The sequence below is a fragment of the Stigmatopora nigra genome, chromosome 15 (genome assembly GCF_051989575.1).
Source record: "Stigmatopora nigra isolate UIUO_SnigA chromosome 15, RoL_Snig_1.1, whole genome shotgun sequence".
Taxonomy (NCBI): Eukaryota; Metazoa; Chordata; class Actinopteri; order Syngnathiformes; family Syngnathidae; genus Stigmatopora; species Stigmatopora nigra.
The window spans coordinates 4,579,860-4,595,007 of NC_135522.1; the positions used below are offsets into that span (position 1 = coordinate 4,579,860).

Sequence of the window (15,148 nt, forward strand, 5' to 3'; positions counted from 1 at the left end):
AAAATCAGCAAAAATGGCTCAATCCTTTTGTGGCTCCAGTTTTTTTACCTAGTTCTACAATGTCTTGTGTGTCTTGCAACCAAGACATTTCTGGAATATGGGATGAAACAAAGTAATAATCTAATCTAATCTAAATCTTGGGGTTTTGCTTTGGGGGGCACACAATAATAAAAACAGTTCAACATAAAATACATTACACAATTACAAAGCACAGCAAAATATGATAGTGCTGAATAATAATGTTTACTGAAAGAAGGAAAATAGTAAGTGACCATGTTCAACTTCACTCATAAACTATATGGTTAAATATGGTTATGGTACATAGGTCAACATTTTACTCCACCTTTCCAACAATGTCGCGGCTCTTGACTCTGATTTTGTTGAGCTGCGACTCTGCAATGTCGGCTCGTTCCTCCGCTGCCTCCAACTCGTGTTGCACTTTCCGGAGCTTGGCCTGGTGGACGTTTGTTTGTTCTTCCTAAAGTACAATTTTTTTATCAACTGCCAATTATGAAAAGCAAGTATTCCAATGGAAGTTAATTTTTTTACGAGGACTCACCGCCTCTTCGCTCTGCCGCTTGTACGTTTTAACTTTCAGCTGCAACTTATCGACCAGATCCTGAAGTCTGCTCACGTTCTTCTTCTCCTCCTCCCCCTGCAACAAAATTCCAAGTATTATTCCCATTCCTATTTTTTTTCTTCTTCTTGGCATCCCAGACCTGAAAAGTCAGCTCTTTAATCTTGCGTTCGTATTTGCGGACTCCTTTCATGGCTTCGCTCCCACGTTTCTGCTCCGCTTCCAATTCCTTTTCCAACTCGCGAACCTAAAAAAACAAAAAGTCTAATTGACTTTTCCTTTAATTGTGGAAATATTCCTTCTTCTCACCCGGGCTTCCATCTTCTGGAGCTCCTTCTTCCCGCCTTTTAAGGCGATGCTCTCCGCTTCATCCAGACGCTGCTGCAAATCTTTGACCGTTACCTCCAGATTCTTCTTCATCCTCTCCAAATGAGCACTAGTTTCCTGCTCCTTTTTGAGCTCCTCAGACATCATGGCGGCCTGCATTACATGATAAGCACCCATAAATCAAGGTATGACTGAAAGATGGCTGTTTTTTTTTTTGTTTTTTTACATCTGCAATGGCTTTCTTGGCCTTCTCGTCTGTGTTTATTGCCTCCTGGACCGCATCCTCCATGTCTGACTGCAGTTGAGACAACTCGAGCTCCATCTTTCTTTTTGAGTTCACGAGGCCAGCGTTCTGCAAAAAAAACAATGGGAAAACAACTTAGCATTAACAAGGATTTATGCATATTATCTGTTGTCTCGTCCATCATTACAGACACAATCAGTACTTTTTTTTTAATTTCCCTTCTGATGTCTTCCTCAATCACTTCAGCAAATGCAGTGATCAGGTTGTTTTGTGTTTTTCCCGACGTACCACTAAAAAACTTTAAAGATCTCCCTATTTTTCTTTACCTTTTCATAGTCGCGCTCCGTTTCCCAGCGCACTTGCTCATTGAATTGGAACTCCACTGGGGTTTCTCCAAAAGTTTTGGATAGTAACATTGCTTCTAAGTGTCCACCAGAGTTTTGGTGTCTCATTGCAGCTTTAGTTAAACAAGTCAAATTTGCAAATCCAGTTTTGCTCCAAACACCATGTCGATCAGTTGCAAATAACAAGCATTCCCAGCAATACAATTTGCAGTGTTCCTCGGAGCCGGTGAGCCACGGGTAGCGCTCGTAGTTAGCAAACTGAAAGTGACGGACACAACCTTTTCCCGGCTGGATCAGACTTGCTAGCTTCGGGGTTGATCGCCCATTCTTAACGATGTCCATTTTCTCTGGAAAAGTCCGCTTGGAAAATGGCTTTGTCCGCAAATCTGCTACCAAATCCATTTGTTTACCTCCGTCAGCCATCGTGGTCTGAGTTTACAAGCTCTGGCTCGCCTACTCTATCACTACCCAATCATAGTTGGTAAAAGCGATGACGTATACCCCACACCGTCGAATTCTGATTGGTTAAAGCAGCAGTCTTATCGACGCTGGTTTAATGCAGGAGAGCCTGCAGCGTTGAGGCAGATTTCTGACCCTAGCAACAAATGATGACTGAAATGTGATTGGTTAAATGCTTCAATGTGAAAGCACACACCTGGATGCAGTGCAACCAGGTGTAAAGTAATGAAAGCTAGCTAACAGACAATTTGGAATTATGTAATACGTATTAATGGACAAAATATAATATATGATTGCATCAGTCTGTGATTCAGATATTTCTTAGGCCAGCAGAGAAGGCCTACTAGTCAGATAAGGTCAAGGTCTTCTTTTCTCACCTGTGTATGCAGCAGCTGAGTCCGCTCGCTAACGTCCCTCAGTTCCTGCTCGGCCAGCTTCCGACTCCGTTCAGCCTGTTCAAGAAGCGCCTTGACCTCCTCCATCTCGGCCGTCATCAGGTCGTTACGCCGGTCTGCGATGGCCAGTTGGTCCTTGGTCTCCTCGAGGCTATGGAGCGCCTCGTCCAGTAGCACTTGCGTCTCCTTAAGCACAAACAACAGTCTCTGTTATCTTAAGACGTGGGCTCCATTTAAAAGTTGCGAGTGCAATGGCAAGACCTTCAACTGGCTTTGAAGGTTTCTCATTTGTTTCGTGGCCTCCGAGGCTTGACGGTTGGCGTGACCTAGTTGGATCTCCATCTCGTTAATGTCCCCCTCCATCTTTTTCTTCAGACGGACGGCGTCATTGCGGCTGCGGGTTTCAGCTTCTAGCGCATTCTGCAGGTTGTCCACAGTTCTCTGATGGTTCTTCTTTAGCAGGTCCATCTCTTCGTCTTTCTCTAACATTTTCCTGTCCACTTCTGATTTGATCTGGTTCAGTTCCAGTTGCAGGTGAAGGATTTTGGCCTCCTCATGTTCCAGAGATGACTAGAGGGGGAGAAGATATTTGTTTCAAACTACTAGCCACCATGTACTTGTACCTTAATGATTCTTGAGTCTTTGGTTGAAGGATGCAATTGTGTTTCCTACAAACCTCAATCTCCTCTAGTGCCATCTGAGATTCTTTTTTCTCCTGCTCAGCATGCTTTGCAACGTTTTCCAGCTCACGGATTATTTTAGCGGACTGTCCAATGTTCTCGCTGATTTCGGTGTTCTCCTCTGAGCGATAGAGTAAGAGTAAACATCAATGTCTCTCCACGATACAAAAACATTGGATTATTGTATGGTTGTGTGATAGGCTTACGCTGAAGGTTTTTATTTTCTTTCTTCAAGCTCTCCAGGTGTTCCAGTGCTTCCTCATAGGTGTTCTTTAATTTGAAGAGTTCTGTACTCAGACTTCTGGATTCTCTCTGGGACATCTCGAGGTCTGACTGACACTCCTCACACTTCTGCTTCCATTCAGACAGGACCTACAATATTAGGAATGAACAACAAAAAATGGAATTATTCTAGTTGAGTTGAGAAAAGTTTCACTTTGGACGGTCTTTTACCTTGTCAAAGTTCATCTGTTTCTTATCCAGGGTGGCATTGGCTGCATTTGCCCTGTCCAGCTCTGCCCCAAGGTCTTCCACTTCAACCTGCAGCCTCTGCTTGCTTTTCTCCAAGGACGCATTTTTGACATTTGCCATCTCTGTTGACTCCTCTGATTCTTGCAGTCGCTGTACAAGTCTTTTCCTGTGGATCACACCATAAAATTTCAAGAAAAAAATATCTCCATCTTCATATCTGGGCCACCAAACAAAAACCTTTGACAAAAAGGCCTCTGCATTCCCTCAAAACTTAGACTTCTTGACAAAAGGGTTGCCCAAACCTCAGCCCAAATTAATCCAACTTCTGTCTGGGGAGGCTGTATGTCAAATGAAAACAAAACCTAGTCCTCACTTGGCTTCCTCTAGTTCTTCAGTGCGCTGGATAGCATCCGTTTCATATTTGCTTCTCCACTGAGCCACGTCGCTATTGGCCTTGGAGAGATAGCGCTGTAGCTCGGCTTTGGCCTCCTGCTCCTCCTCATATTGTTCCCTCAGAAGCTCACAGTCATGACGGAATGATTGACAACTGTGTGCCAGTGAGTTTTTTGCCTGAAATGACCCAACATTTGTTGCTGTAAAGGATCAATAAACTTGATGTTGTTTGGTGGCACTTTATTATTGAGTTGTAGTACAAAGATCTCTATAGCATATCATAGAACACCACATTGGACGAACCTTAACTTCTTCATCGAGAAGCCTCTTGAGTTCCTGGATCTGTTGACTTCCTGCAGCTTTGCTTCGGCTCATTTGGTTCAGTGCCGCCTCTTTCTCCTCCAGCAGCCGAGAAAGTTCACCTACAATAAAAAATAAAGCATAATCCTTCACGGAGATGGCTTTAACTGTGCTACAAACTAACCATTTTCCGTCTGTAGTCGTGCATTGAGAGCGGTGGAGTCAGTCAGTGCTCTGTGGGCTTCGTCCATTTTGGTCTTGTACTCGCTGGTTTGCTCTTCTAGGTTGCGGCAATTCCTCTCCAAGTTGGACTGAAATGTGAAATTTTAAGAGCAATATCTAACGCAGGAAACAACAATTGTTGTCTCTTACCTTACTCCTCACAACATTGGCCGAATGACCCGCCATGTCATCCATCTCCATCTTAAGTTCGTTTTTGTCCTTCTCCAGCTTTTGCTTGATTCTCTGCAGATTGTCAATCTGCTCTCCGAGTTCTGCGACGGTGTCGGCATGCTTCTTGCGCAGAGCCGCAGTGACGGCCTCGTGCTGGAGGGTGGCCTCCTCCAGGTCACGTCGCAACCTTTGGAAGTCAGCTTCGCGTTTCTTGTTCATCTCCACCTGAGCGTTGGTGGCTCCTCCAGCCTCCTCTAGCCTCTCTCGGATCTCCTCCAGCTCCCTGTTGAGGTCCAACTTCTGCTTCTCCACTTTTGCCCTATTGGAACGTTCCGATTCGGTTTGTTCTTCGAGTTCTTCCAGGCGAGCCTCCAAAAAAAGCATGTGTGCCAACAGTATCAGGAAATGATGAAAACTGTCAAATTATGACCTACATTTGTTAGTAGTGCTGTCTAGAAGCAAACCTGAAGTTCTTTTATCTGCTTTTGCAGTTGAGTGGCAAGGGCTTGCTCGACCTCTACTTTATGCTGCAGGTTGCTGATATCCATTTCTTTCCTAAAAAAAATACAGCATTTTTTTCCCAATGGTAGCAGATGATTGTTAGCTTCCATTCAAAATTATTTTGGCAATAAATTCTATATATGACGATCTCTTTGAAAAGAATATAGCATGTTCCTAAAAGGTTGACATCTACAATGTACTGTTTAATCCATTTTTTTAGATACTGTACTTATTAAGTCTGTCTTCAGCCTGCTGTTTCTCATTCTCCAAATCCATCACGGTCTCCTGACTCATCTTGAGGTCTCCTTCCAGTTTTCGTCTGGATCTCTCCAAGTCAGCACGCACTTTCTTCTCCTGATCCAGTGAGCACTCCAGCTGATGGAGACAAACCAAACTGCACCTCATCGTAACCCTAATAAGGTTCAAAACTTGTTCAAACCTACATCGTCAACCTGTTGCTCCAACTTAACCCTCGTCTTTGTCAAAACGTTGACTTTATCTTCTTCGGCCTGGAGGTCATCCCGCATCTGTTCGTGATTCTCCTGCAAGGCTTTGTACTCTTTGGAAGACCTCATGAGTTTATCCTCCAGGGAGGTGAGCTCCTCTATCAAGTTCTTGATCTATACAGTAGAAATTATTAGAAAAGTATTAGTTTTAGGGGTGTTTTCCAGGTTAATTAAGGTTAACCTTGTTTTCATTGGCATGTTTCTCCTTTTCAACTCTGGCAATGATCAGTTCCAGATCATCAATGTCCCGTTTGAGTTCCGAAGTTTCGTCCTCCAGCTTTCGCCTCTTTGCTGTGACGTCCGCATTGATTTCCTCTTCCTCATCTAGCCGCTCAGAGAATTCCTTGACTGTGGCCTCCAGGTGAATCTTACTTTTGATCAGACCTTCACAACGCTCCTCGGCATCGCACAGGTTCTCTCGTTCCTGCAATGGGGGATTTGGTTGGAATTGATGCATCAATTGTTACCAAATTCATGATTTCTACGTGAGACGTTTGCCAAATTGTTGACATACTGCTTGAATTTGAAGGTTAAGGTCGTTCTTCTCCTGGATAAGCCCTACAGTCTTCTCCTCCAGTTCCTTTCTGCGAGCTTCAGACTTGATCAGTTCTTCCTGCAGCCGTGATACCTCGGCTCTAACCCTCTGGATCTCCTTCTCGGCTTCGGCACATCGCAGAAGAGGCTTGATCTTGAAAAAGAGCCTCATCCATGGCCAGTTCTTTACATTCATGAAGGAGCGAATGTTGTACTGGATGATGTAAATGCATTCTCTGGAAAGTTGAGAAAACAATGTTTAGCAACAAATATGGAAAACTGGAACCATTTACAGCAAGTCTTATGAAAGTCTTGACGAGATCACATTTTCTGTTATTACTTCTAGCAAATAGTTAAATGGATGTTACCTTTTTTTAGCCATTTCCTTCAACATCAACCTGGTGACATAACCTCTAGCTACAGCCTGAATGCGAGTCATCAGCACCGCCAAACGTTCATCGCGCATCTCCTCCAGAAGACCCAAAAGGCCTGCTTTGAAGAAGACCTGTGACAAAGTAAGAACATTACCCTGACAAAGAGCTCGAGTGGAGTATTTGGACAAATACCTTTGTGCATCCAAATCTATACTGGGCATGATCAACATCGATGGAGGACAGAAGATTCTCTGATGCCTTTTTACTGTCCATGAACTGGCCTTCAGGGATGGCGCTGGTATTCAAAATCCTGTACCTGCAACATATTTACGGTTAATATGATTCAAAAAATATCATTCTATGGCCACAACAGATATGAAATACCTCTGTCTGAAGTCTCCATACAGAATCCGGCTTGGGAATCCCTTCCGACAAATCCTGATTCCTTCTAGTACGCCATTACAGCGAAGTTGATGCAGAACAAGATGGTGATCCATCACCCCTATTTTGAGGACAAACCAAGTGTCATCTAGCCTGTGTAATAACTTTGACTGTTGCATTGTCCTTACCTGGAGTCTTGGTCTCATTGGGGATGATGCACCTGACAAAGTGGGGGTGTGTAGACTTGAGGTTGGCCATTAGCTTGTTGAGGTTTTCCTGGAGAAGGTCAACAATGAAGAAAATGACTGAAGAAATCTAGACTTTAATGGTCAATAATTTCTATCTATTTACCCTAAAAAGAGCAGAGACCGTCTGGAAAGATGAACCTTTTTTCTTGGAGCTTTTCTTGATTCCGTCAGCTAAAATGTCAAACAGATATATGATGAGTGACCATGTTTTCTAGTCGGATAATTTCTGTGTTTCGCTTGTAGAGGACTGACCGTCTGCTGAGGCATATGTAGCAAAAAGATGGGATAGTAGCTTGACCGAGGCTTTTTGGTAAAGCTGCACCACTGTGTCATTAAGGGGGTCTTTGTTCTTCTCCAGCCAGCCACTTAGGTTGTAGTCCACGGTGCCGGCATAATGCATCAGAGAAAAGTGAGCCTCGGATTTTCCTTTGGAAGGCTTGGGTTTCTGGAAGATGCTGTTGCTCTGGTGTTGGTCGTAAAGTTTGTTCTTAAAAGACATGTCTGTAGCCTTTGGGAACATGCACTCCTCTTCCAGAATGGAGAAGATGCCCATTGGCTGCATTAAGGAAAGTTAATGAGATTACAATAGTATCAAAGTTCTAGAGATCTCATCTCTGAAGTCATCTTAAAGATTTATTTCGTATTAGCAACAGTTTGACTCAAAGAAAATGCAAAATCATGTGACCCACCTTCTCAATAAGTTCGATGCAAGCCGCTAGGTCCATCCCAAAGTCGATGAACTCCCATTGGATGCCTTCCTTCTTGTACTCTTCTTGTTCCAGCACAAACATATGGTGGTTGAAGAATTGCTGAAGCTTCTCATTGGTGAAGTTAATGCACAACTGCTCCAGACTATTCATCTGAATTCAGGAGAATTGGACAGTTAAGAATGTTAGCAACAGTAAGCAGGTCCTTGGGGAAAGATAACAAAGCCTCAAACGTCTCAAAAGAAACACTATACTTGATTTATCACTGATACTAATTGTCACATTTGTTGCCTTACCTCAAAAATCTCAAACCCTGCAATATCCAAGACCCCAATAAAGTGTTGCCTGGGAAGTCTGGTGTCCAGTGTCTTGTTGATTCTAGTAACCATCCACAGGAAGAGCTTCTCATACACGGCCTTGGACAAGGCACCCATTGCATTGTTCACCTGAGAACCAAAACAGTACATCAATATATGTCTGTGGTTTTATGTAGGGAAGGAGAGGAATTGACCTGCTGTGGCGTCTGGCCTTTGGTGACATACTCATTGCCAACCTTCACTCGAGGGTTGCACAGTGCCTTGAGCAGGTCGGCTGAATTGAGCCCCATGAGGTAGGCCACTTTGTCGGCCACTGTGGGGTGATAAATGTTACCATTTTGTGTTCTTTTGGGGGAGGAACTGGATACTTTACCCTCGGTGCCGTCAGGTTCCGCTTGTTCTTCGCGCTGTTTTTGCTTGAATTTCATGTTCCCGATGTGCATCACAGCCCCGGTTAGTTTATAAATGCCAATCTTCTCCTCCGCGTTGAAACCCAGAATGTCAATAGCGCTCTAGGGCAGACAAATGTAGGACCAATGCTTTCGTGTTAGTGAAAGAAATTAGTTTGAGGACCCTTCCCAATCATTTTGTAAGCTGATTTAACAAGTCCTGATAGCAGGTGTCCTACAAAGTCAAAAGGTTTTAGTTTGCAATTCTCTGAAATGATGTTAAATGATGAATAGATGGATGGATAAATAATTCTTCAAAATAAACTGACATCTGTAGCCATGAGCTCCTCCGCATCGTTGATGCTCTGCACACTGATTTCGCCCTGGCTGATGAAAGGATAGTCGAAAGGATTGGACGTGATGAGCATCATGTCTGTGATTGGAACGAGAACCGGCAAGAGTTTTATTATCTTCACGTTGTCGCAACTCATCGACATGAGTGAGTTCTTACCGATGAGATCGGGCTTCTTGTTGGACAAGATCTGGTAGAAGATATGGTAGCTCCTCTCAGCCGGCAGCTGGAAGGTCACCCGGGATTTCTCAAGCAGATCTCAATCGGAGGTAAACGGAGCACAATCGCTTTTAATGTTGACGCCATGGACGACGTTTTTCAGTTAAAGGACAACGAAAGCAAACATACATGTTTCGATATCAGCTGATGCCAACTTGCCCTTTGTCCCAAAGTGGATGCGAATAAATTTGCCCTGCAAATTCAGTTAAAATGGCAATTTAGTTGATGATTAAAACATGGTAAAGGTGATATTCTAATTCAAAGACAAATGTTACAGATAAGTATAGTGTGCACTAAACAAAGTTGGTCATCATAAGCATAACATTCATGTCTGGACTCACAAATCGTGACGAGTTGTCATTCCTCACAGTCTTGGCGTTCCCAAAAGCTTCCAGAAGAGGGTTGGCTTGGATAATTTGATCTTCCAGCGTTCCCTAAAGGTGAGGACATATTCAAACATATTCTTTATCACCCTCATCTCTGTTTGTAAACTTGCTAAAGGCAATCAACCTGTGCTTTTTCATGAATTTGCTCCTTCTTGCTGGAGTCGCCCACTGACACGATGGTCGCAAAGTACTGGATCACCCGCTTGGTGTTGACCGTCTTGCCTGCTCCGGATTCGCCACTTCCGCAATCCGGATTGGAAAATTGGTAAGTGGAACTATTTCAGAGGAAAGGACTAACTAGGTAGAACTTACGTGATGAGGAGAGACTGGTTCTCTCGATCTGTAAAAACCAAGAACACAAGGAAGTCATAGATTAAGACAGACCACATCCACCTTATTTCTAGCAAGAAAAATGTATTATTTTGGCCTTCACCTGTCAGCATGTACTGATACGCATTGTCAGAGATGGAGAAGATATGCGGAGGGGCTTCCTGACGTTTCCTTCCCCGATAGGCTGCCACTACTTGGGGGTTGTAGACGGGCAACCACTTGTACGGGTTGACCGTCACACAGAAAAGACCAGAGTAGGTCTAGCGAAGAGCCAATGAAACGATAGATTATTATCAGGACTCGGTAGGAACTGGCATTTTTATTCTGTTTAGTCTCACGTAAATCATCCAGGCGGCATAGCGTTCCTTGAGGTTGAATAGCACAGCCGGCTCGTGGAGGTGCGTCAAAAGAGCCATGTCCTCGATTTTGTCAAATTTTGGCGGGTTCATAGGTCGGAGGTCATCCTGGTGCACTGTTGACACCTAAAAGGCACGCCACAATGTTTCTCCGTCATGCTAGTTGAGTCCGCCCCTCGTAGTCAGGTCTCACCTTGCCACCGTCGGTTTCCACGGTAACGTTGCTGCCGTCGTGGCTCTTGATTATGCCCTTGACGTATTCGTGTTTGGGATCGGGTACGAAGACAGCCACCTTGGCGTCAAACGGCACGTTTTGTGCCGCGATTCGCTCCCGCTCCGTTTTGCGCAGGTAAGGGGCAGCCGCCCCAAAAATTTCCATCTCCGCGTCACTCATTTTTGCCTGAGTTTAGAGTCAATTGGAAAAATTGACAACTGCTATGCTATCAAAACAAGCCCAAAATTACCCTAAAATTTCCTTCTTAGATCTTCTGGAACAAGTAATAAATATTGTGCACACAAATACTTCTTGAGAATAAACATGCATTCTGTTCAATCTACTGAAATACTCTGTAAAAGTACTCCAAATATGATCAAATACTCCCAAAAGTGTTCTAAATTGCTGCAAACCTAATGAAATTAAATCTTATAATGAATTAAAACTTAAGAGTCATGTAAATATACCCTTAAATCCACTAAAATACATTAGTTGTATGTCAGTCGCAGTATTAAAATACTCCCATAAAGTAATTTAAATCGATGAATGAGATGTACTCCAAGTTAGGTTACAATAACATATAAATTATACTATATGTATATATAATCTCAAACCATTACTCATTAGATTTTTACTTATAAATAAACATTTTGCGAAAGTTCGGATTGAACTCAAGGTTTTTTAGTGTCCACTAGAGGGCGCATGGAGGAGCAAAATAATGCATTTCATTACCATTCGATATCAATTCTTTATGATGCGATATTTTCCATCATAATGTTTTTTGATAGGCTCCCAAACAATGTCGTCGTACTCACGTTATCCGAAGCCGAGGTTGGGACGTCAGAGATGTCGTTATCGCAACAAACAGCGGACTACTTTTATACAGCTAGTGGGTGCTTCTTCTACTATATTTGGGGGCCAACTATGTGACTTTTTGCTATGTTTAGCCACGGCGTGTCACTTTTAAACACTTTAACTCTGTGTGCCTTGCATTAAAAAGAAATGAACACTCCAGGGCCCTGGCTTACGGGCCTCATTTGGGGGGGATCACATGAGATTAGGACGTTGTTTGGGGCGTCATTGTGCTGGGCCAGACAGAGAGGCAGGCGCTTCTTCACAAATTGCCCATAGCGTTGGCTTCTGATTGGCCTAAGCCTCCCGAAGACCACAGTCTGGACATGCGACCAATCGGCGACCGCTCGTCGCATCTTATTATTAGCATCTGGGCAGGGGGCCCTCGATTTCGCCAGCCAAAGATCCTAACTCAATTTAAGGTAAATACGTTGATCCCATTAAAATCCATTTGGATTCTGTTAAGGAATTCTGCCACACCTCGAAAAACAACGTTTGTATAAAAATTGTTTAAAGAGACAATAATAATACAAAATGAAGACTGTTTTCCTGCATATTCCTGATTTTTTTTCAGTATTTGTTTAGTAAATATGTAGGTTTTTTTTGCTAAACATGACTGAAGTAAGGTAACTTTTAAATGTAAATCTTTCCTTGAAAAAGATAAGAGTGTAATTCACCAAATTAGGTTATTTAAAATAGGTTATTTGCAGGTACTACAGAGCCCCAAAAAGTGGTAGCCTTTAAAATCGATTATTATTGGTCCAGATCGCTGTATTATTAGATCATTACTAAAAGCCAGTGGCCTCCAGATATTTTTTTTCCAAACGTGACCTGTAATTAAAGCGAGCCTCCAAAGTAAACACATAATATACCATGACATGATGTTACATGACATAATGTTGCGTCGAGGGGAGTTACAGACGCTAAGTGGTTGTCACTCACCCCGTGGCTGAGGTCACTTGAAGGTCCGCTGACAGCTGCATCAATTGTCTTTCACTACGCTTTTGGCCAGCCCCCTATTACGTTGTTTTTTCTCCCCCTACTTGTCGAAAGACAGTTTGATGATAATGACCACACGACAGCGCTTATTTTTATTATTTAAAGCACTCATCTTTGTCACGGTCCTAATCATAGTATGTCTGTCAACCCATATTAATATACATAATAGCATCATATTGTTACATATATATATATACACAAAAATGAATGATACTGTAATACATTGATTGTATACATTACCAGTCATAGATTTAGATTTTTTTTTTGTGGTAATTCAGGGATTAAAAAGTTTTACTGTCCGACTACGGGAGCGATTTAGATATGGAATGCAAGAATGACATTTTGAAAAGCGCTGATTAATTCAGAAGTCATATCGCGCCGTGTTAGGTCGCGGCCCCAAAGGAGAATGTTTTCTTTACTAATCCACTTTCTAAAGGAGGGACGCAGCAGCAGCAGCAGCAGCTGCCAAGCCAGTCGGTGGGTCTATTTTAATAGCACGCTTGGAAACTTTTTTTTTTCCATTTTTGTTTTTCTTTGGAATTCCTGACAGATGGCTTTGGTCAACAATTTGTGTTGGGTTGTTGGACATGGTTGGTACTAAAAACATCATCAGTTAATCTGTTGTAGACATTTTGGGTCAATTCCATTGTATGGAGCTCCAAGTTTAGTTGTTTTTGCACATAAAGCTAATCTATCAAACTCGTTCTGACAGTTTGATTTAAACCAGAAACATGAATTACTATGGCTTGACCTACCTATGAATGCAATTTAATAATATAGTAGTTAACCAGCCTATGAGACTCATTAAGCCACGCCCCATAAAATTATGACCCCAACACATTTAAATCCTACAGTGGTCCCTTATGTGTTTGTTTGTTTTAATAAGAACAATACAATACAAATTCTTGAATGCAAATACAATATTTTTGGCTTATTTTATACAAACGTTTCCGACTTAGTCAGTCCTCAAAGAGTGAAACAGCATAAAATCAAGCAGTTAAAGACTTTGCAAGGAATGTGAAAAAAAACATTTTAATTTCCCCAAAAAATAATAAAGCCACGTCTGTCTCAAGTTCATTAGAGTTTATGCCATTTGACATTCTTTTATTTCTCCGTCTTGAACTTCCTCATATGAGCAGCGATGCTGTTGGAGATTTCAACATTTCTTTTGTTTTGACCAAAATAGTCCACAAATTGGCCATCGGGTCCCACCAAGTACATGATGATGGTGTGGTCCACCTTAGGAAAAAAAATTAAGAGTCAATGGAATTGTGGAAGTCTTTTTTTGTGTCAACATACACTAGTTCAACTCACAATGTAGTCGTTATCTTCATCTTTTGGTCCTTGACTATAGTAAACTCTGTAAGCTCTTGAAACTTCATCCACTTGAGCTTTGCTGCCCGTCAGACCAATCAGCTTTGGAGAAAACTCTAGAAAACACAGGAAGGAATTAGAACCTGATAAAATGTCACCAAAAATCAGACTTATTGAAATCCACAAACCTTTGACGTAGGTTCCCATGGCTTCTGGCGTGTCCCGTTCGGGGTCGATGGTGATGAGGAGTGGCGTCAGGTTGGGAATAGTCTTAATTTTGTCTATAAATAATAATGATAATTTAAAAAGTGAACTAAATGACTCAATGCAATTGGTTAGATTGGTGTATGTCATTATTTACCGATTTCTTCGACCACCTCGATCATCTTCTCTATCTCATCAGGGCAAATGTCTGGACAGTGCGTGAAGCCGAAGTAGATGAGCACCCACTGGCCCAGAAAGTCGTCGTTCGTCACCGACTTTTTGTTGTGGTCCACTAGTGAAAACGGGCCACCCAATGCTGGACGCCCGATCGACTTGTTGCGCTCTTTTTCGATCACTGCGACAAAGATTATTGTTAGATACTGGAATGCTTGTTTAATGCTTGCATATCTTAGGGTATCCATCTTTTCATCTTCGCTTCATTGCTTACTCTCTTCTTTTTCGCTCTTGAAGTATTTCATCGCGCCGAGCAGGGTTCCACCGATGGCGAAGGTGACGGCTAAAGATTTCCATGTGACGGGCTTTACAGAAAACAAAAGACAACAACAACAGTTACAGTTCATTTTTTCATGTTGATGTCGTTTAAGGTCAACTGAAATTTGCGGCTCCCGTCTTACTGATGCTGATTGGGTGTCTTATATAGGCCCTTTCCAAAATCTGCAGATTTTACAATGTTTTTATTGATTTATTTTTGTTTAACTCACCCCAGACTTTTTGATTTTGTCCTTTGATGAAGGCTGTGGAGGAAGAGTCGAAAACTGTTTGGAGTTCTGCGGATATTGACCTTGTGTTGTTCGACAGGAGTGCCACGCCCTCAAATTCACCTGTCAATCAAACCATGGACAGATGACCATGTTTGATTTACCAGCCAATCAAAAGGGTACATTTGTGAATTAATAATCATTCAATTTTAGAATCTATATTGGCTCTTATGCACCAATATGGAATCAACTAGACACGGACTGGCTTTGCATGTAGCTGACCTACCTGGCAGCAGACATTTGTCAGGGGCGATGACAGCGTGCACGTTGGTTCGATGGTTCTCCGAACAAGAGTATGGATATGTCTGACGTCTTGTAAGATTTTAAAGTTAAGGACAAACCGTTTGCAGCTCAGACGGTGAAACAAAACACCTACAGACATCTTTTTCGCCGCTTGCATGATGACAAAATGTGACATAAGGGAAACCGGAACCCGGCATTCCTAACTGCTCTCAGGTCAGTCCATTTGGCCTGAACATATCTAAACGGCCGCTTTAGCTGTTCTCAAACCAGCAATCCAGAACATGCATGCAATAGTTACTTCTTCTTGTTATGTGTTTTGGCACCTTTGTTGCCCTCCAACGGACACAAATGGAACTACAA

The 15,148-nt window shown here is 42.5% G+C and overlaps 2 protein-coding genes across 2 annotated transcripts; both read right to left on the reverse strand.

Moving 5' to 3' along the window:
* Positions 1 to 219: 219 nt before the first annotated feature.
* LOC144208511 (myosin-8-like) lies at positions 220 to 10,577 on the reverse strand. The gene is made up of 38 exons (XM_077734408.1): positions 10,377 to 10,577; positions 10,166 to 10,309; positions 9,931 to 10,087; positions 9,810 to 9,837; positions 9,622 to 9,736; positions 9,453 to 9,545; positions 9,241 to 9,304; positions 9,052 to 9,150; positions 8,870 to 8,973; positions 8,525 to 8,663; positions 8,346 to 8,464; positions 8,131 to 8,280; positions 7,817 to 7,987; positions 7,380 to 7,683; positions 7,231 to 7,298; positions 7,068 to 7,155; positions 6,883 to 7,000; positions 6,691 to 6,814; positions 6,493 to 6,629; positions 6,105 to 6,360; positions 5,772 to 6,014; positions 5,528 to 5,704; positions 5,314 to 5,459; positions 5,048 to 5,138; positions 4,563 to 4,952; positions 4,375 to 4,501; positions 4,194 to 4,312; positions 3,871 to 4,067; positions 3,480 to 3,663; positions 3,233 to 3,398; positions 3,023 to 3,147; positions 2,608 to 2,916; positions 2,329 to 2,532; positions 1,131 to 1,256; positions 887 to 1,057; positions 720 to 824; positions 560 to 655; positions 220 to 478 (listed from the first exon to the last, which is right to left on the reverse strand). Exons 1-38 carry the CDS (start codon positions 10,575 to 10,577, stop codon positions 335 to 337), a joined length of 5,799 nt encoding a protein of 1,932 aa, XP_077590534.1. The 3' UTR covers positions 220 to 334.
* Positions 10,578 to 13,107: 2,530 nt separating this feature from the next.
* sco1 (synthesis of cytochrome C oxidase 1) lies at positions 13,108 to 15,081 on the reverse strand. The gene is made up of 7 exons (XM_077734612.1): positions 14,772 to 15,081; positions 14,489 to 14,608; positions 14,215 to 14,305; positions 13,924 to 14,121; positions 13,751 to 13,843; positions 13,563 to 13,678; positions 13,108 to 13,487 (listed from the first exon to the last, which is right to left on the reverse strand). The coding sequence occupies exons 1-7, from the start codon at positions 14,961 to 14,963 to the stop codon at positions 13,353 to 13,355; spliced, it is 945 nt and encodes a 314-aa protein (XP_077590738.1). The 5' UTR covers positions 14,964 to 15,081; the 3' UTR covers positions 13,108 to 13,352.
* Positions 15,082 to 15,148: the final 67 nt, after the last annotated feature.

Bases quoted from the DNA above. Each gene is read 5' to 3' on its own strand.
- LOC144208511 (XM_077734408.1), bottom strand. From the start codon at position 10,577: ATGAGTGACGCGGAGATGGAAATTTTTGGGGCGGCTGCCCCTTACCTG. The intron at 10,310-10,376 runs GTGAGACCTGAC...CGTGCCTTTTAG, and splicing joins TGGAAACCGACGGTGGCAAG to GTGTCAACAGTGCACCAGGA. The intron at 6,630-6,690 runs GTATTTGTCCAA...ACTTTGTCACAG, and splicing joins ATAGATTTGGATGCACAAAG to GTCTTCTTCAAAGCAGGCCT.
- sco1 (XM_077734612.1), bottom strand. From the start codon at position 14,963: ATGTCACATTTTGTCATCATGCAAGCGGCGAAAAAGATGTCTGTAGGT. The intron at 14,306-14,488 runs GTGAGTTAAACA...TTTTCTGTAAAG, and splicing joins ACAAAATCAAAAAGTCTGGG to CCCGTCACATGGAAATCTTT. The intron at 13,679-13,750 runs GTTTGTGGATTT...TGTGTTTTCTAG, and splicing joins CATGGGAACCTACGTCAAAG to AGTTTTCTCCAAAGCTGATT.